Consider the following 19810-nt stretch of genomic DNA (forward strand, 5'->3'; position numbering starts at 1 on the left):
GTTAATAACCACTACTATTCAAAGCATCTATAAAAGTGATGATTACAAGCACAGGACCAATAAAGAGCTAATACTGTGGATGAGAGTGGGTCCTATGGGGCCCCTCTAGCCCAAGGGACCCGATGCGGTCGCTACCTCTGCACCTCCTATTGCTACGTCACTGCGAGGGGGAATTAGACAGGCTAAACTCTCTAAATACATACAGGGTGCATTGTTCCTTCTGTCCAGTGCAAGAGTTAAGGTCCACTTAATGACATGCAAATAATGGAGTCGAGAACAACAGGCTGTATATGCGGGGTTAACTCCCCTAAGCTACCAATTCCCTTCTGACGCACTCCCTGCTGCGTTCCATCCTCTTACACTTCTTCCTTTAGAGCGGAAGTTTTGTTTTAGAAGGCAGCACTTAGGGCCTGAGCCCACTGACGCAGTTGTGTCCGCTTTTCAGTTAAACATCAATGTTAGAGATGCTGAAAAGCGGAAAGAAGCGGATACAGCTGCATCAGTGGGCTCAGGCTCTAAGTAGATGGAATGTGCAGAACGCCCCGAGCCACAAGAGTGCGACCGCGAGCAGTGTGGCCTCATGCATGCGCAGTAGCTGCCATCCTGACCAAGTCCACGGTTGCTATGGAGGGGACCATGGGAGACCACCCGATTAGAGTGCAGCAGTGGCACTACAGGCCTCAATTCACAGAGCTTTATCAAACACTTTATCAAACGTTTGATAATTTATCTGATGGGTAAAATCTAATTTTGAATTCACTAAGGTGTTATAGATTTATCAAATGTTTTATCGATTAAATGATCGATAAATCTATAACACCTTAGTGAATTCAAAATTAGATTTTACCCATGAGGAAAATTATCAAACGTTTGATAAAGTGTTTGATAAAGCTTAGTGAATTGAGGCCACAGCTTCCAGGGGTTGGAGGAAGCCCCAGGTAAGTAAATCTGATTTTTTTATATATATATATTTCCCAGATGTTTCCTTTGAGGATTGCAGGGATATAATTTGGAGTACATCTTAACATTTTATTGAATTCTATAGGCTTCCGTCAGGTAAATCATGGATGGGGAGGCTGAACTATGATAAGCCAGCCAGGTCCAGCTTTAGCAGCCGGGATGTACAGCCCATGCAGGATCTCGTCTCCCACAGCCCTGCAATTTTGTTCCAACTTCGCCATCTGCTGGCGGCTGAGGTAAATGACGACAGCCTTTGAAAGGAAATAATGCTATTGGCCGGCGCAATTTCACAGCTGATTGGAGGACGCTTGCAGCGTCCTGGTTGGTGGATGGATGCATGCTGTGTGCGCCATGTTTGTTGTGGTTAGTGAATTGTGAGTGGTGCCTGGCTGCCTGCTGTCCACTATGGAGGGTCCCGGAGTCTGCTCCTCTCACCCCCGGGGCTGTGAGGGTTCCTGTACTGGTGCCGATCCCGCAGTGAGAGAGACTGTGCAAGAGATGGACTTCCAGAGAGGTATGTGCACCACTGGCAGTGCTGAGACCAGGTCAGGGAGACCTATAGCCAATGTTACCTGACAGCTGCCTCACTGGGCCATATGCAATACATGTATGTAAAAATGCTGCCACACTGCTGCCTCAGTGGCCATGAATAGGAATTTGCCTTCATAAAACAGAAGGTATTTTCAATATTTCAGCTTTAAAGGGAAGGTTCAGGGACTGTTAAAAAAATAAATAAATCCGCATCCACTTACCTGGGGCTTCCTCCAGCCCGTGGCAGGCAGGAGGTGGCCGACCCGACCTGGCCAGGCCCGCGGCCAGGTCGGGTTCCTTCCGCGTTCCAAAATGCACCTCACGGCGGCGCGCTGACGTCATCGGATGTCCTCCGGTCTTTACTGAGCCTGCGCAGTAAAGCCCGGAGGATGTCCGATGACGTCAGTGCGCCGCCGTGAGGCGCATTTTGGAACGCGGAAGGAGCCCGACCTGGCCGCCGGCCTGGTCGGGTCGGCCACCGGAGACCACCGGCAGCCTGCGGAGCGGCGCCGAGGGCACCTCCTGCCTGCCACGGGCTGGAGGAAGCCCCAGGTAAGTGGATGCGGATTTTTATTTTTTTTTAACAGTCCCTGAACCTTCCCTTTAAGTGAGCAACGGTGGCTTCCCATGGTCAGTGGCGTAGCTAAGGAACTGTGGGCCCCGATGCAAGTTTTACAATGCGGCCCCCCAAGCACTCTATACATAACAATTGATACGGCGCACCAAAACCTGCCAATGGCAACCCCAGTGTCAGAGGTGCAAGAAGGGGACGGGGAGCAGTTTATTAATAATTACCACTATTCAAAGTATCTATAGAAGTGATTATTATCAGCACAGGACCAATAGAGAGCTAATACTGTAGTTGAGGGAGGGCCCATCGGGGCCCCTCTGGCCTAAGGGCCCCGATGCGGTCGCAACCCCTATTGCTACGCCCCTGCCCATGGTGATGCTTTTGAAAAGAGCTTGTCGTCTACAGTTGCGGACCCAGCAGGAAACCTCATAGGGAAATTCAGCTAATGTGATCGGGTGGACAGCACCCTCTCGAACTGCTAGGTTTCCAGTAGGTTGTAGTAAACTATGCCCACACAATTTGTCCAATCACAATGCTTTGTAGTGTAGAGGGTGCTGTGATTGGAGAACCGTTCCCTGTGAGGTTTTCTACTGGGTCCCCTAAGCTAGACTAGTGCCAGTAGGTGCCCAGTGTCGTTACACTTCTATATTCCTGTTAGCTGTTTATAAAGTGGCAAAAAGGCATTTTACTGCCTAAAGTAATTTTAGAATGACTTTTCCAAAGAAGAAAGTGTTGAAAAAAAAATGGGGACGTCAATGCTGCAGAACAGTTATTGCTGTTAGACCAGGGGTGTCAAACTTAAATAAAAAAGTGGGCCGAAATTGAGCTCTGGGAAAAAGTGGTGGGCTGACCGCAATGACTAGTGGCCACCTCTCTCCCTTATAAAGTTCCCTGGTGTCTTATAGCCCCCCCTCCCTCCCCTATACAGTTCCCTGATGTTTAGTGGTCCTACCTCCCCTATACAGTTTCCTGGTGTCTAATTGCCCCCTTCCTCCCCTATACAGTTCCCTGGTGTCTAGTGACCCCCTCCTTCCCCTATACAGTTCCCTGGTGTCTAGTGGCCCCCTTCCCTCTCCTATACAGTTCCCTGGTATCTAGTGCTGTCCCCTTCTCAGTATGGCTTCCCTGGTGATCTAGGGTTTACCCTCCAATATAGCTTCTCTGGTGGTCTAGAGTGGGCCAAACATAATTCAAATTGGAGAAAGCACCTGAGAGCCAAATCTGATGAGTCCGAAAGCCAGATTTGGCCCGAGGGCCGGAGTTTGACATGAATGTGTTAGACAGTTTTGTTTTAATAAATCTGGTGATAATCAAATAGTAATGTCTAAGAATTGGTGAATTTATGAATCAGAACGTCATAAATAGGCCCTTTAATAGTTTCTTAAAGTAAACCTGTGAGGTTTAGGAAGAGAAAAACCAGATACCTTGGGATGCTTCCCCGCCTCTTCCTCCACCAAGTCGTTTGCAAGCAGGGACCCCTGAACTGTGGCCGTTCTGCACAGATGCACGGACCGCTAAGGCTTTATTTAGCGGTAAAATTGTGACAAGTGAAGCCTCCCAGTCATTCAGAGGTTTAGCCTATTGAGGTAAGTACCCAAATTGGGTGCTTTTTTTTTTCCCCTACAGGTTTCCTTTACAGTGAGGCCCCCTGGTGTATTCCCTGCACCTGCTGAGCACTTCCTGACACCTGGGGCAGAAAAGCTGTATTGTCTGTATTGTGCCTGATGGCCAAGAACAAACAGCATGTATTGAACTTGGACATGTTGCATTATTCATACAGGTATCTGGTCAGCTGCTCTGGATGGTGAACTCAGCCGTGTCCAGCGCTTCCTGGAGAAGGGAACGGATCCAGACTTGAGGGATAACTTTGGTTACACAGCGTTGGTGAGACATTTGCGTTATTTACCTTCTACAATGCTGCATAGCTTCTTAAGACAGAGAGTATATTAAGTCTTCTTAAAAGGAACCTGAGGTTCCTTTGTGTTCCTTTTAAACAATTGCCTGGCAACTCTGCTCATCTCCTTGGTCAGTAGGGTCTGAATCACACACCAGAAACAAGCATGCAGCTAATCCAGTCAGACCTGACAATAATGTCAGAAACACCTGATCTGCTGCATGCTTGTTCATTATCAATGGCTAAAAGTATCAGTGGCAGAGGATCAGCAGGATAGCCAGGCAATGTGCATTATTTAAAAGGAACTAAACATGTCAGCCTCCATATCCCTCTCACTTTGGGTTCCCTTTATAGCACACCTAAACTGAGATAGGTATGGAGGCTGATATATATCTTTCTTTTTTTAAAGAGACACTGTAACGGAAAAAAACATCCCCTGGGGGGTACTTGCCTCGGGAGGGTGAAGCCTCTGGATCTTATTGAGACACTGCCACCGTGGGACGGAGGAGGGCAGGGGAAGCCCCGTTAGGATCTAGAGGGTTCCTTCTCCCAAGGTTAGTACCTTGCACGGGATGTTTTTAAGTTTACAGATTCTCTTAAAAAAATGCAAATTGCCTGGCTATCTTGTTCCTCTCATACCTTTATCGATAGATCCTGAACAAGTGAGTTTCACAACTCAGTGATTCAGACACTACTTCAGCCAAAGAGATGAGCAGGACTGCCATGCAAATAATGGAAAATTGTATACTTACCTATCGGTAATTTTCCTTTCCTGATGCATCCATGGCAGCACCTACGGGTAGTTGCCCCGCCCCCTACCCCCATTGGACAGGTAACTAGATAAGTTTAAGCCACCCCCCTCAGTACCTGTCTAGTCCTTTTTTTCGACCTCACCGAGCAAAGGGGTGGGTCTCCCGTGCTGCCATGGATGCATCATGAAAGGAAAATTACCGATAGGTAAGTATACAATTTTCTGTTTTCCTAATGCCTCCATGGCAGCACCTACGGGATCTAACTAGAGAAACATTCAAAAGATACACGGGAGGGACCAAATTGCTGGTGCACCAAAGAAAAAAATTTAATAAGATTAAGCATATCTCCATTGCGAGATTAAGTAGCTTGTGAAGTTAACACTGTTTTTCCAAACTGTACAGTAGAACTTACGGCAGGATCAACTTTATAATGATTCATAAACGTGTGGATGGTCTTCCAACTGGTTGCCTGACAGATCTTCTCTGCCGACACTCCTCCATAGGCTGCCCACGAAGTAGCTATTGCTCTAGTGGAATGCGCCCCAAACTGCACCGGAGGCTCTAGGTTGATAGCTCTGTATGCCTTTCACTATCCACAATGATATGGTTCTGGAAGAAGCAGATTCCCCCTTCCTGTATCCTGTTGGGACTACGAACAACCTTTCTGATTTCCTAAAGGGTTCCGTGACCTGAATGTACTTCCTGAGTGTCCGCCCCACATCGAGTTTGTGTGGGGCCTCCTCCTCCTGTTGTTGGAAGGTAGGTAACGTCCACTCCTGTTTGAAGTGGAACGTAGAGGAGACCTTTGGGATGAAATGTTGCAAAGGTCTTATTACCACCCTATCAGGGAAGAAGACTAGGTAGGGTTCCTTGATTCCAATTGCCTGTAGTTCCGACACTCTTTTTGCAGAGGATAAGGCCGTCAACAACACTGTCTTCAGTGTCAGGTTCCAAACTGAGCAGGACTCCAGTGGTTCAAAGGGAGGTCCCGTGAGTGCATCCAGGACTGCTGGCAGGTCCCAACTGGTAAAGAGGGTTTTCCTTGGGGGTCTTAGTTTCATTGCCCCCTTCATGAATTGTGATACTAATGGGTTAAATGCCCACCTTACATCCGTGAGCGCAGATAACGCTGTTACCTGCACCTTCAGTGCCGAGTAACTCAACTGTCTCTCCAGTCCGGACTGTAGAAACTCGAGAACCTGACAAGGAAGTGGTTGGAGAGGGTCAAAGTTCTTGATTGTGGCAAATTCCAGAAATTTATTCCAGATAGCGTGGTAAGTTTTATTCGTTGACTGTTTCCTGGACTTTAGTAACATCTGTATCACTTTGTCTGAGCACCCAGCTTTCTCTAGTCTCTCCCCTTCAATAGCCACACCATCAAATTTAACTTTTCCGGATTTGGGTGTTGTATTGGTCCCTGAGTCAATGATGGAGTTACCGGGATCTTCCAAGGTTGCTCCACCTTCAGGCTCCACAACAACGAAAACCATGGGCGATGAGACCAGTATGGGATGATGGCTATGAGGGTCACCCTCTCTTTCGTCAGGCGTTTGAGCAGCCTGCTGATCATTGGGACAGGTGGAAAAACATATCCTAGACGGAAGTTCCAGGGTATCGTCAGTGCATCCACCCCCTCCGCTGAGGGATTCGGCCTGCGAGAAAAAAACCTCTGGCACTTCGTGTTGTGTGTCGTGGCCATCATGTCTACTTCCGGGACTCCCCATCTCTGACAGATCTGAAGGAACACCTTGTTGTCCAGCGCCCACTCGTTGTTGCATATGTAACTGCGACTGAGAAAGTCCGCCTTCACATTCTCTACTCCTGGAATGTATATTGCTTTGAGACTGTCTAGATTGTCTTCTGCCAGCCTCATGATTTGTGCTGTTTCCTGCAGCAGTCTGAGGCTGCATTTCCACTTGTGCGGTGCGAATCGCCGCGGAAAAAATTCGCATGCGGATGCAAAATTCGCATGCGGGTCCATGCGAATTTTCATGCGAATTCGCACACGAATTCGCATGGATGATGATGCATGCGAATTTAACCATGGCACTGCTGGTGTGCTTTTTCATTGTTTCTATGCGGCATGCGAATTCTGATGGCTCTGCCATGCGAATTTTTTCTGCACAGAAAAACGCAAAGGAATCCTGACAAGTGAAAACAGTCCCATTCACTTGTATTGCTATGCGAATTTGCATGCGAAAAACGCATGCGAATTCGCAATAGTGGAAATGAGCCCTTAAGACTTCTCGTGCCCCCCTGTCTGTTGATGTAAGCAACAGCTGTTTTGTTGTCCATTCTCAATAAGACTGGGTTGCGCCTTAAGTAAGGTAGAAAATGTTGTAGTGCTTGATATGCTGCCCTCAGTTCTAAGACGTTGGCTGGGGACTGCGCCATCGCTTGGTGCCAAGTACCCTGCATTGTCTTTTCTCTGTAGTGGGCTCCCCAGCCCCTGCCACTTGCGTCTGTGGTCACGATCAGTGGTTCCCTGTGCTCTATGGGGTGTGCCCTGGACAAGTTGGCATCCTGTTGCCACCACTGTAGACTGTTCCTCATGTCGAGTGATATATGGACTCTCTGAGACATACTGTGACCGTCCCATTGGGACAGAAACCCCCACTGAAAAGTTCTTGAATGCCATTGCGCCCAACGAACTAGGGGTATAGCCGACGTTAGCGTGCCCAGTAGGCTCAGACATTGCCTCGCCTTTAGCACTTGGGTTTGTCTGACCGTGTATATGCGGTCTATTATGATTGACTTCTTGTCTGCAGGTAGACCAACTGTGTTCTTGTGCGTCTGGAACCTTGCCCCCAAAAACAGCATGTCCTGTGCCGGTTCCAACTGACTTTTTTTTTCCAGCTGATTATCCATCCAAATTGTTGAAGGACTTCCAGCAATGTTTCCCTCTGTCTGAGTATAAGTTGGTTGTCTTGTGCTAGGAGGAGTATATCATCCAGATAGTGGTGGACTCTTAACCCTCTCACTCGAAGTGCTACTATCTGAACTAAGATCTTTGTGAAAGTTCTGGGCGCTGTGCTTATCCCGAAAGGGAGAGTCGTAAACTGTAAATGAAGGTTCCCTACAGCAAACCTGAGATAGCGATAGAAGTCTGGGTGTATCGGGACGTGTAAATATGCGTCTGCCAAATCGATCGACAACATCCAATCCCCTTGTCTCGTGGACAGAATTATAGATTGTAGAGACTCCATTTTGAAGTGATGAATTGGAATATGTTTGTTCAATGCCCTGAGGTCTAATACAGGCCTTAAATCTCTGGTCTTTTTTACAAAGAACAGCGGTGAATAAAGTCCAGTGCCCCTCTCCTTTTCTGGGACAATGCTTACTGCCTTCTTCTCTAACAGATCTTGTACGTATTCCCTGAGCACTTCCTTCCTGAGGTCTGACTGGGGAATCCGAGTGGGTACGAATATATTTTCCGGCGGCTGAGACTTGAAGCTCCAACGATGTCCTTGTAGCACCGTCTCCCGCACCCAAGGGTTCCCAATGTGCTCCGCCCAGATGTGTCCGAAGACCTGAAGTCTTCCACCAACCGGACACCCCTGGGCGGGCGCCCCATCAAAAACCCTTCGGGGTGTTTGGCATTGTGGTCGCCGTCTTTTGCTTGTTTGCTCTCTGTAGTGCTGCTTGACCACCCTGCCAGTTTCTGCGAAACTCTTTGCCAGGTTTGTAGGACCTAGCATTGCGAAACCTTGACTGTTGTGGCCGATTCTGCTGGTTGAACGATTTCTTTGGTTTACGATCGTGTGGGAGTAGTCCGGATTTTCCTCCTGTTACTCGAGAAATGGCTGTGTCCAGTTTCTCACCGAACAGGTTTTTCCCATCGAATGGAATCTTGCACCAGTTCTGTTTCGACGTCTGGTCTGCTGACCATGCCCTCAACCAGAGAGCTCGTCTAGCTGTTACTGCGTAGAGCATGGATCTTGCGGTACTGCGTACCAAATCCACTGCCGCCTCCCCTATAAAATCTGAAGTAAGTTTGAACTCTTCTAGGGCTGTTATCAAGGTTTCTTTATCAGCGTCTGTAGAAATCGCCGTCTCCAAGTTGTCGGTCCATACTCTCAATGCCCTGCTTACTGATGTTAGCGCTATGGACGGTTTTACTGCTCCCCCTATTACTGTATATATCTTCTTTAGGTCCCCATCTATTTTTCTATCGATAGGCTCAATGAAGGAGACTGCGTCCTCTAACGGTAGAGTGACGTGTTTGGCGAGTCTCATAACTGACGCATCCACCGCCGGGACATTCTCTAATTTCGCACTCTGCTTGTTTGGCACCGGATACAGCTTTGTAAGTCTGTTATTGAGGTTAGGTTTTTTCTCTAATTTAGTCCATTCCTCTTCTATTATTTCTGCAATCTCGTCCATAAGCGGGAAGGATGCCTTGTTCTTTTTCAGGTGTTTGAAATAGGTCTTCTGTGGTTTCATCTCTCTTTGGGCTTCTTCTTCATCCTTCTCCCATTCCAGGGCCTGTTTCACTGCCGTGATATACGGCTCAACCAGAGCAAAGTCGAAACCTGCCTGAAGTTCGTCATCAAGGGCTGGATCTTCCTGCTGGGATGTTGATGGCATTGGTTCCCGCACTGGTGCCTGTGGCATGTTGGCAATATACTCCGCCATGGAGTCCTGTACTGCCTTCTTTATCAGATCGGATACCTCCACCGGCTGCTGTTGTTCAGTCGCTATCTGTGTAAAGCATCTGTGGCACACCTGTTTATCAGGCATAGGTCTTCTGCCACAGGCCCAGCAACCTCTAGAGGAATGCCTCCTATGTCCGTGATCATAACGATAATCCCTGGGAGATCTACTTCTGGACCTGTAATGATATGATCTTGATGAATAATAGTAGTCCCTTCTTGGAGATCCTAGTCTTTCTGATTGACGTCTCTCTGACCGATGTCTTTCTGATTGATGTGTTTCAGATTGATGTGTTTCGGATTGATGTCTTTGCTGATTTCTTCTGGGGCTGTCAGGGGACAAACAAATATGTCGCTTTATCTTCTGCTCTCTTTTGTGCTCCAATAAAAAGAAATACTTACCTGGTGCACACATACCTATCAACCTGAGACTGGTCTACTGGCTGCACATTAGGGTAACCTTCCTGACTGACTTCGTCCTCCATCTTGAGGAATATCAGTAATAGTGCTGTAATAGAGCATAAACAAGTGGGGTAACTAACTATACTACCACAGCCCCCGCCCAGACAGCAAAAAGCGAGCCAGAAAAAAACCTGCAAGCACCTACCTAAAGCAGCTGTTCCAAGGCTTGCAATCGATTCTGCCGACTGGTAGCGTCCTCCCCGCCGAAGGGAAACCGAGGACGCCATGCCGGCGAGAAGCCCCGTCTAAAAAGACTCAGCCGCCTCCTGCTATGGGCGTTCCCAGGCGCTGGAGCGCAAGGACGCGTACTTCCGGTCGCATGGAACGCAACCGGAAGTGACGCTAAAAGACGCTCCCGGGCCTAGAGAGAAACCCGGAAGGCGTCCCCGCACTGATAGGCTGCATCCAGCCCGGAAGGTAAGCTCCTGACCCTGCGCATTCGGCGGCTATTAGCCCCCGAGAGTTACACTGGCCACCCCTCCAAAAAAGTGACATTTAGCCACTTACCTGACAGCCCACCGGAGGGGTGACCTAGACCCCCCCCAAGACCAGTAGAACGGGGGTCCTGCCACAGAGACACATTTAGAGCCTACCGGACACCTCCCAGGAGAGGCTGAACCTGGGGACGCAAACTTTAACCACCGAAGTGGCCGGTATGGTGCACCTTCCAGTACCTGTCCGAGGTGAGGACGAAAAACATAGACAGGTACTGAGGGGGGTGGCTTAAACTTATCTAGTTACCTGTCCAATGGGGGTAGGGGGCGGGGCAACTACCCGTAGGTGCTGCCATGGAGGCATTAGGAAAATATTGTTTTAAAAGGAAATATGGCAGCCTTCATAACCCTCTCAGTTTAAAGGTACTTTAAAAGGAGCCCAAGGTGAGAGTAATATGGAGGCTGACATATTTATTTCCTTTTAAACAGTGCAAATTACCTGGTTGTCCTCCCCATTCTGCCTCTAATACTTTGAGCCATAGACACTGAACACGCATGCAGATTATGGGATTAGCCGCATGCTTGTTTCAGGGCCATGACTCAGTCACCACTGAAGCCAGAAAATCAATGGGAATGTCAGGCAACTGGTATTGTTGGAAAAGAAATAAATATGGCAGCTGCCATATCTGTCTCACCTCGGGTTCACTTTGAACAAAACCTGCAAAATAGTGCTCAGTTTTTGGAGAATTGGGAGAGCGGCACGATCGGTGGGCTAATTGAAATTTACACCCTGGGAGGGATAACAGGTCCCAAGCAGGGCGTAGATTTAAAGTAGCCTGGTCTGGAAGCGGTTAAGCTCTGCCATATTTTAATTTTATTTATGGGTTTATCAGCTCAAAATAGTATCCTTGTATTTGTTGTTGGTGTATTGCCTGCCATACTAGAGACCGTTCATCCATCCAGTGAGGCAGTCCATTTGACCTTTTAGGGTGGAAACACACTAGGCAGTGCGTGAACGTTAGTGTTTATGTATATTCATTTGTGCATTTTGTGTGCGTTTGCATTTTTGTTCTGCACATGTATTTTTCTTGCATTTTGCGTGCGTTTTAGGGCCCATTCACACTATAAATTGCAAAACGTTTTTTACGTGGGTGATTTTTAGCGCAGTAAATCACTGCTCACATTTCTGCGATTCAGAGCGATCAGCGCTTTACTAAGCACTATACCATGATCGCTTCAGAATCGCGGCAAAATTAGGCATGTAACGCATTTTGCGATTGGCACAAATCGCCCACGATCTGAGCCAATTGCGGCAGTGAGATCACTGCAATATACTTTCTATTGCACTAGCGCTTTAAAAAGCGCTAGCGATTAGCGGGAAATACCTGCTAATCGCTCAAGTGCGAACAGTATTTATATAGCCCCGACGTCTTCCGCAGCACTGTACAGAGTCTACATATTCTCGTCACTAACTGTCCCTCATAGGGGCTCACAATCTAATCCCTACCATAGTAAATCCATACCATAGTATTGTGTAGTGCATGTTTCATAGTCTACTCTAGGGCCAATTTAGAGTTTAGCCAATTAACTTATCTGTATGTTTTTTTTAAAGTGTGTGATGAAACCAGAGTGTCCGGTGGAAACCCATGCAGATATGGGAAGTACATACAAACTCTGTGCAGGTAGTGCCCCAGAGCGGCAAGGCGAGAATGCGAACCATTACGCCACTGTGCTGCCCAGTCAGATTATAGAAGCATTCAAAGTAACCCTTTTATCACTGTGTTTATGTTCTGTTTCCTCATCATAGAATTGACCACACATCATGCCTTGTATGATGGGGTGATCGATTTTTATTTTTTATGTATCAAATTTTAAATCTGATCAAACTAAAATCAATATGTGTATAATTAACTTAAAGGGACTCTGAGCACCATCCTTCCCCCCCCTCCCCTCCCCCTGGTAGGCCACGGAGTCCCCCCAGTGTCCACCTGTTCCGGGCTCTGGTAATCCAAAATTCTCTACATTTAATCCCGTGGGGCACGCAGGTCATAGCTGCAGGGCCACCTTGTGTTGCCACTCTGCCTCCCCCTATGTTCACCTATAGGTTCACCTATAGGTTATCGACCTCCACTATAGCAGTAGTAGCCACTGTTTAGCAGCTGGCACTGTAATAACTTGAGTTATTTCCCATGGAAATGTTTTATTTGACATTATTTGAAATTGTGTTTTGTTTCACTAGTTCAGCCTCATCATAGCACTCTCAAGAACGGCGATATGGCCCTTGGCCTAAGCTGATCTAAGCAGACACAATATGCCCACTTCCATTTCTGTAGTATAAGTGCCAGTTTACAGTCTGCACATTGTTTTTAGTGCAAGGCTCAATGGATGTGAAGGACTTTTTCCCCCGGTCATCTCCAGGACAGCATCCTGTGAGATCGATTCCCGCACCAAACACCGGACAGGATCTACACAATTAAGAATTTAAATAATGAATTGAATGAGAGGTTGTTTCCACAACAGCATTGCGGAATGGATGTTTGTGCAATGTGAACCCAGTAGCTGTGCAACTCATGCAGAATATACATAACAATGCCAACTTGCAGACTGCTGTAGCTCTGAGGTGCGTCACATGATTACCTGAGCAGCCAATGGTGACAGACTTTGCCTCAGTAGTGAATATCGGATTGGTGAGTCAATTCCAGAAAGGAGATGACAGCTCATGTACAATGTACCATAATTATAGTTAAATTGTTTCTAATGTGTTAACTCTGTCTTTTCCTCGGTTTGTTTTAGCACTACAGCTGCCGGAATGGTCACTTGCCTGTATGCAGCTTTCTTCTCGATAGTGGAGCAGACGGCAATGCCCAGACACATGGGGGCAGCACAGCTCTGCATCGAGCAGCATACTGTGGCCACCTACAAGTGGTCCAGCTACTGCTGAAATATGGAGCAGACCCAGCCAAGACAGACTCTGATGGGAGGACTGCTCTGCACAAGGTAAGCACAGCATTCCATTGTAGAGTAATGGCAGCACTCTGTATGTGGTGCATGCCTTGGTGTGGTTCTGGAAACCAGATCCACATAAAGCTTCAGCATACATTCCATATAGGCATTTAATAACTGCACCCCTGCGTATGTTTAGTTGGAATTCCCATCCAGTCAAATACTCATCTGGGAATAGATCAGAAGAGTTGGTGTAACAGAAAGATGCTGATCTGACCATGTGTGGTTGGTACATAAGCAGCTGGAGATTGGTAATGTTAGTTATTTTACCTTCCTAGAAAATCCTAACCAATGGAGGCAGAAATGTTATGCTAGATGTAGTCTTCTCCTTTGTAAATGGAGTAACAAGGTGTGGTCCGTTCCATCTCATTTATAGTTGGGCAGGTAAAAGGTCTGCAGTTGACTTCAAGTGTTGAACCTGTATTTGGATGCTTTTAGGTAATAGGATAAAACAGACGTGCCAGGAAGATGCACTAAAAACAGTTTAAGGCTTGGAACCCACTAGGAGCGCTTTTCTGAGCGCTTTGTGATTTGAAAAGCTCTTGCTGATGTAATGCTATGAGTGTGATCCCACTTGAGTGATGTGATTTTATAAAAATCCCACGTAACATTGCGTTAGCAAGTTTTTCAAAACGCTAGTGCTTGGAAAAGGCTGCTAGTGTGTTTGAATGGTAGGTAGTGGTGGACTTACCTCCCCATTGATGACTTGTCTAATTCAGGCAAATTTTATTGCATACGCCGCAAAACAGTGTGACGCGTTTCACAGGCATTTTTCTCGCTTCTTCAGGCAATTAGCAGGTGTAACTGATACGAGCTCTTAGCAGGCACAGACTCCTCAATAGGCTGGTTGTACACTATTTGCCACCTGAAGCCAATTTTTCTGTCGAGGCATCCGTGCCTAAGAGCTCATAATCGTTTTTTAACTGTTTTTAGTGCATTTTAAGCTTCCTGGCGCTCTGTTTTATCCTATTTCCAAGTTTGTCCACCCTTGGTGGAGGAGTGTACCCCCTATTTTCCAATCTACAGAGAGCAACTTCTTAAAGGGACTCTGAACAGTCGTTAAAGTTGAAATTGGTACTTAGGCCCCGTTCACACTGCACGCGTTTCCAGCCGCGTTTTGGAAATACGTGCAGGTGGCCGACACGCACGACATCAGACATTGCATAGAGTGCAATGTCTGATGTTCACACTGCATGCGTTCCGGACCTGTGTGGTCCGGGAACGCATGCTGCACGCATTTTTTGTAAAAACGCATGGCTGTCCCATTCACTTTTCAGTGATGGGATCAGCCACGCAACGCATACGAACGCGGATGGCGTGCGTTCGTACGCGTTGCGGTCCGCATGCGTTGCGGTCTGCGTTCTGCAGTCTGAACGGGGCCTTACCTGGGGCTTCCTCCAGCCCACAGTAGGCCGCGAGGTCCCCCGGCATCCTCCTGGCTCCTCTCCCGGTCCCACTGGTGGCTCCGTTAACTGCAATTTTTGGGGCTGAAAGTCGTCCGTATAGTTCCTGGAAGTCCATGCTCCGCGTCATCAGCGTGATGAAGAAAGTCTGAAGCCCGAAAGTCGCCGTTAACAGAGACACCAGCGGGACCGAGAGAGGAGCTAGGAGGACACAGGGGGACCTTGTGGCCTACGGTGGGCTGGAGGAAACCCCAGGTAAGTACCAATTTAATTTTTAACAACTGCTCAAGTGGGGTCAGGTGTAATCTCCCCACCTGCCTATATAGTGGTTGCCTTAGCTGTAACTCTTCCTTGTGAGCATTCATTCACATTGATTTTATTTTATGCAACGTGACTTTAACATACTGCACTATTGTGGGCTCTCCTTTTTCTTTTTACAATTTAAATGCTTTTGAAACAGACTCAATATAAAGTGCATTCGTTGGAGAAATATGATCTAATTTCCCGTTTTTCGTTCGTTAAAAGATTTTTTGCAAAAGATATCAGTCCATGTAGGTCACCCCGAGGCTGGGAAATTAAACCTGTGGGCGATCAGGGGGGGGGGGGGGGGAAATCAGTGTGCTTGGGTGCAGACTAGGGTGGCTGCAGCCTGCCCTGGTGGTCCCTCGGACATTGGGACCACCAGGGCAGGAGGCAGCCTGTATAATACACTTTGTAAACATTACGAAGTGTATTATACACTTTGTAAGCGGCGATCCGGGTGCTAGTAACCCGCCGGCGCTTCCGAACGGCCGGCGGGTTACAGCGCAAGGGGGGCGGAGCCAGGTGCCGGCGGCCGATCGCGTCACGAATTACGCGATCGTGCCGCCCATGCCCCTACAAGGACGGCCACCTTTGGGCATGAGCTGGTCCTTGCGGGGTCCACTTTCCGGCCGCCTCTGTGCGTTAGGCGGTCGGGAAGTGGTTGTTTTATTTCTTAGCTGTACTACACATACAAATCATAATAGCATAGTTTTTTTTTTCGCTTCAGTGTCTCTTTAAAGGATGCATGAGGTGAAATAAAAAAAAAATAATGCATCTTTACTTACTTGGGGCTTCTTCCAGCCCCTAGAAGTCGGTGTCCCTGCATCCGTTTGTAAGGCACAGAGGACGCCGCCTGTGCCCTCCGTGCCGTTTCGCCGGGTCCCCGCAGCTCAGTAGCCCCCCCCCGAACCGCCCCCGACCGCACTGCCCAGGTCGGGCTCTCTAGCCTGCAGAAAGATGGCCGCCGGAGCTGGCTGCACAGCTCTAGGGCCAACCCCCCGATCCACGTAACAGGCTGTTTCCTGTAGTATGGATCATGGGGTTGGCCTTAGAGCTGCGCAGCCATACTCCCGGCTATGCGGACTGCGCAGCCGCGGCCATCTTTCTGCAGGCTGGAGAGCCCGACCCAGGCAGTGCGGGGCGGTTCGGGGGGCTACTGAACGGTGGGACGGCACCGAGTGCGTGGACGGCGTCCTCCGTGCCTTACAAATGGATGCAGGTACCTAACTTTTTTCTTTTTTAAACTGGCCTTGTAAGTCCTTTAAGGACCGGGCTATTTTAGAAGGATCTGTGCTGCGTGGGCTACTCAGCCCACAGCACAGATCCTGTTGCAGGCAGGGCGATCAGACTCCCCCAACCCCCCCCCCCCCTTTTTTTTTCCCCACTAGGGAGATGTACTGCAGGGGGGGCGCCGACTGCCTGCGTGTTGCGGGGGGCTCCTCAAAGCCCCCTCCGCAGCGATTCCCAGCCTCGCTTCCTTTCCCTCCCCTCGTCTTTCTGGGCGGCACAGGACGGCGATCCGTCCTGCACTGCCTCTGACAGGCTTCAGCCTATCAGATGTCGGGGATTGCCGATCTCCTTTACGGCGCTGCTGCGCAGCAGCGCCGTATGATGTAAACAGTGGGGATTTCTTCCCCGCGTGTTTACATTTAGCTTGCGATCGGCGACTCGCAGGCTGTTCACGGAGACACCCTCCGTGAGCCGTTTCCATGTAATTCCAGTTACGACCAGCCGCCGCTATTGGCGTTAGGCGGTCGTTAAGTGGTTAAATTATGTCCCTATCACAATGTATGGCGACAATATTTTATTTGGAAATAAAAGAGCATTTTTCCGTTTTGCGTCCATCACTTTTTACAAGCTTATATAAAAAAAAATAGAAATATTTCATCTTTACATAGATATTTAAAAAGTTTAGACTCTCGGTAAACGTGTTTTTTTGTTTTTTGTTATTGTAATTTTTTTTTATTATTATTAAACATTTTATGTGGGTATTTTTTGGAGGGTGGGATGTGAATAGTATTTGTTTGGGGTAAATATATGTTTGTTTTTTATTTTTTTACATTTAGATGTAGTTTTACTTTTTGGCCACAGGATGGCAACCGTGAGTTTGTTTACATGACGTTACTCTAAGCGTACAATGTAAGCGTACAATGGAATTTCACAATCGCGGCGCATCGCCGCCTCTGCCCGCCCCTCTCACTCTTCCTTCACAGAGAGGGGCGGGGAGAGGTGTCGATCCGTGCGGCGATTGACATCAGGAGGGGCAGAGTTGAGGCTGAAAGCTCTGCCCCTTCCAGGAAATGCCAGAGGATTGCCCCCCGGGCAATTTGGGGGCTCTGCAGCCCTCGTTTAGCGGCGGGGATGCGGCAGATTACTTGGGAGCACTGAAGCTAACTATAAGGAAACTTTTGCCAGCGAGGGCCACAAAATATTGTATCGAGGGCCGCGAGTTTGAGACCCCTGGCTTAGAGGGAAATAGGAGCCAGAAAAAGTGACAGCTTCCGAGAGAAGCTGTCGCTTTTTCTGCAGGGGAGAGGAATCAGTGAACGGGCACTATGGCCCGATTCATTGATTCCTGGGCTATAGATCCGCGGGCCGGGTGCACGCGTGCGATCGGCCGCGGGAGCGCACGTGTCCTTTTTGACGTAGTTCAACATTAAGGAGGACAAAGTGGTTAAAGCAGATGATTAGCAGGACAGCCAGGCAATTTTTTTTATACTCACGGCGTTGCTGGGGAGGATAGAGAGGTGTTGCCGGGCTACTTGAGGGGTGAAAGCAGGCGCCAGACAGAAGATGCAACTCAATAACTTTTTATCATGGTCTGTCAGTGTTGGCAGAACATATGGAAAATTCCTGCAGTTGGAGATACTAATAGCAGTAAAACTCCAAAAAGTGTGGAAGGGAACCTGAGATCGTTAAAATGAAAATCTGCACATTACTGGGGCTTCCTTCAACCTGCGAAATTCCTTGTCATTCTCTGGGTCCTCGCCATGGTCCTGCTGGCAGCTCTGTTAGCCCGTCGGGCAAAGTCATGTGTGGCCTCTGTCCGCGCACCCGTCGCCGTAAGCTTCCGGTGCATGCGTGGTTCTCAAAAGACTGAACGGACATAGGATGCTTACGGCGATGGATGCACGCATGATTGAGGAGCCAGGTGCATGGAAGGGCTGCGCATGCGCACGACTTCTACAGAAGTCGCTGGCTTAACAGGGCTTCCATCAGGACAACGGAGGGGACCCAGAGGATGCTAAGTGATTTCATGGACTACAGGGGGCTGAAGGAAGCCCCAGGTAAGTGCAGATTTTCATTTTAACTATCTGCTCAGTGTCCCTTTCTGCTTCTTTTAACTATAGTTCAGCATGTTACATGATGTATGCGGTTTTATGGTATATGTGAATTGGTTTCTTCTTTGTGTGCTCCGCAGGCAGCAGAGGGAGGTTGGCGGGACTTATGCCATTTCCTCCTGCATCACCGCAGTGGCCTCAGGGACGTGCAGGACCGCAGAGGCCAAAGAGCAGCAGATCTGGCTCCATCTAATATAGCAGATGTGTTCTTATAAATTTTGTAGAGGACACCAAGTAAGTATATTAATAAAGAACTCCGGGCAAAATGTACAGATGACAGGACTATAAATATGTAAATCTGAATGAAAATATTTTTACCTTTGCTTGTTTTATTATTTTTTTTTGTATTTTACTATATTTGCTCTATATTTGCTGAATAAATCCATATGAAACTTCTAGTCCTTTGAATGACTGATGTCATTTAGTAGTTCTGCTGGCCCTCGCATGACAACTGGATTCAGTGGTGTTAGCTTAGTAATAGCAACTAACAGTCACAGTTCTGCTGCTAGTAGTGCCAATGCGGCTGGAATGATTACATCATATGTTCGGACTACGGTAGGGATTTGATTGTGAGCTCCACTGAGGGGACATTTAGTGACATGACCACAGACATTTTTTAAAGGGCTGTGGATGAGGTCAGTGCTATATAAATAACAACCTAGTGAGGACTTGTGTATGAGGCATGGTGGACTTAGCACGAGACACACTAGAGGCGTCAGTGTGTTAAGGGTTGCTGTTACGGGTTCAGGAACCTGCGCTGACTATCCTGGAGCTGTGCTCACATCACCTGCAGATCATAGCTGAATGGGCACCAATATCCAGCCCTCTACATGCATGGAATGGGGCTGGTCACTGCCAAGGGAACATAGAAAGCTGGATAGATGGGCAGTCCCATGTAGTCCACCCATCCACCTCTCTGCTTCAGAGGATGAGAGGCCAGCATGGCTCCAAGCCAGGGCCCTGTAGCCTGCAACTGGCTTAGACGGCCAAAACTGCTGAATTGATCAGAGCAGAATGCCAGCAAGGGACCTGAAGGACTACAAGGGGCTGGAAAAAGCTTCAGGTAAGTTAAATTGGGTATTTTTCTTTCACTTTAGGTACCCTTTAATATAGAGATCATTTCAAAGTAGTTACATTTGAGAATTGTAACCATAAATGTGGACCGAGTCCAATAATAATGAATATTCTTCCGTTGCATGATTCTGTGTAGATGTGCTAGTTATAATGACTGGACTACTCAGATGGCCATAGTTTTTGTAGAGTGATGCAGTTAGAAACCAGTCAGGTTTCTGTTGTCCCTAATAACCTGTCTTCATGAAGGACCCAGGAGATGAGGACAAAATCTCCGCAATGGCGCAGAGGGAAAAGTGAAAACTTGGCTTTTAAGTATACCTGTAAGAAAAAAACAACCCCTATGGGGGTACTTACCTCGGGAGGGAAAAGCTTCAGGATCTTAATGAGGCTTTCCCCATCCTCTGTAGCCTTGGGGATTCAGCACTGGTTC

General features: G+C 48.0%; 1 protein-coding gene across 1 annotated transcript; it reads left to right on the forward strand.

Annotated features, from left to right (window-relative positions):
- The first annotated feature begins 1286 nt into the window (after positions 1-1286).
- LOC137561134 (ankyrin repeat domain-containing protein 39-like) lies at positions 1287-18615 on the forward strand. Its single transcript, XM_068272396.1, has 4 exons — positions 1287-1474; positions 3843-3946; positions 13050-13253; positions 18387-18615. The coding sequence occupies exons 1-4, from the start codon at positions 1366-1368 to the stop codon at positions 18519-18521; spliced, it is 552 nt and encodes a 183-aa protein (XP_068128497.1). The 5' UTR covers positions 1287-1365; the 3' UTR covers positions 18522-18615.
- Positions 18616-19810: the final 1195 nt, after the last annotated feature.

Source organism: Hyperolius riggenbachi, chromosome 3 (assembly GCF_040937935.1).
Source record: "Hyperolius riggenbachi isolate aHypRig1 chromosome 3, aHypRig1.pri, whole genome shotgun sequence".
Classification (NCBI taxonomy): domain Eukaryota; kingdom Metazoa; phylum Chordata; class Amphibia; order Anura; family Hyperoliidae; genus Hyperolius; species Hyperolius riggenbachi.

What these genes read in the sequence shown, in the direction of transcription:
- LOC137561134 (XM_068272396.1), top strand. Translation starts at nt 1,366, where the DNA reads ATGGAGGGTCCCGGAGTCTGCTCCTCTCACCCCCGGGGCTGTGAGGGT. An exon ending in AGAGATGGACTTCCAGAGAG is followed by an intron (nt 1,475 to 3,842) that starts GTATGTGCACCA and finishes TTATTCATACAG; the next exon opens with GTATCTGGTCAGCTGCTCTG. An exon ending in GGAGGACTGCTCTGCACAAG is followed by an intron (nt 13,254 to 18,386) that starts GTAAGCACAGCA and finishes TGTGCTCCGCAG; the next exon opens with GCAGCAGAGGGAGGTTGGCG.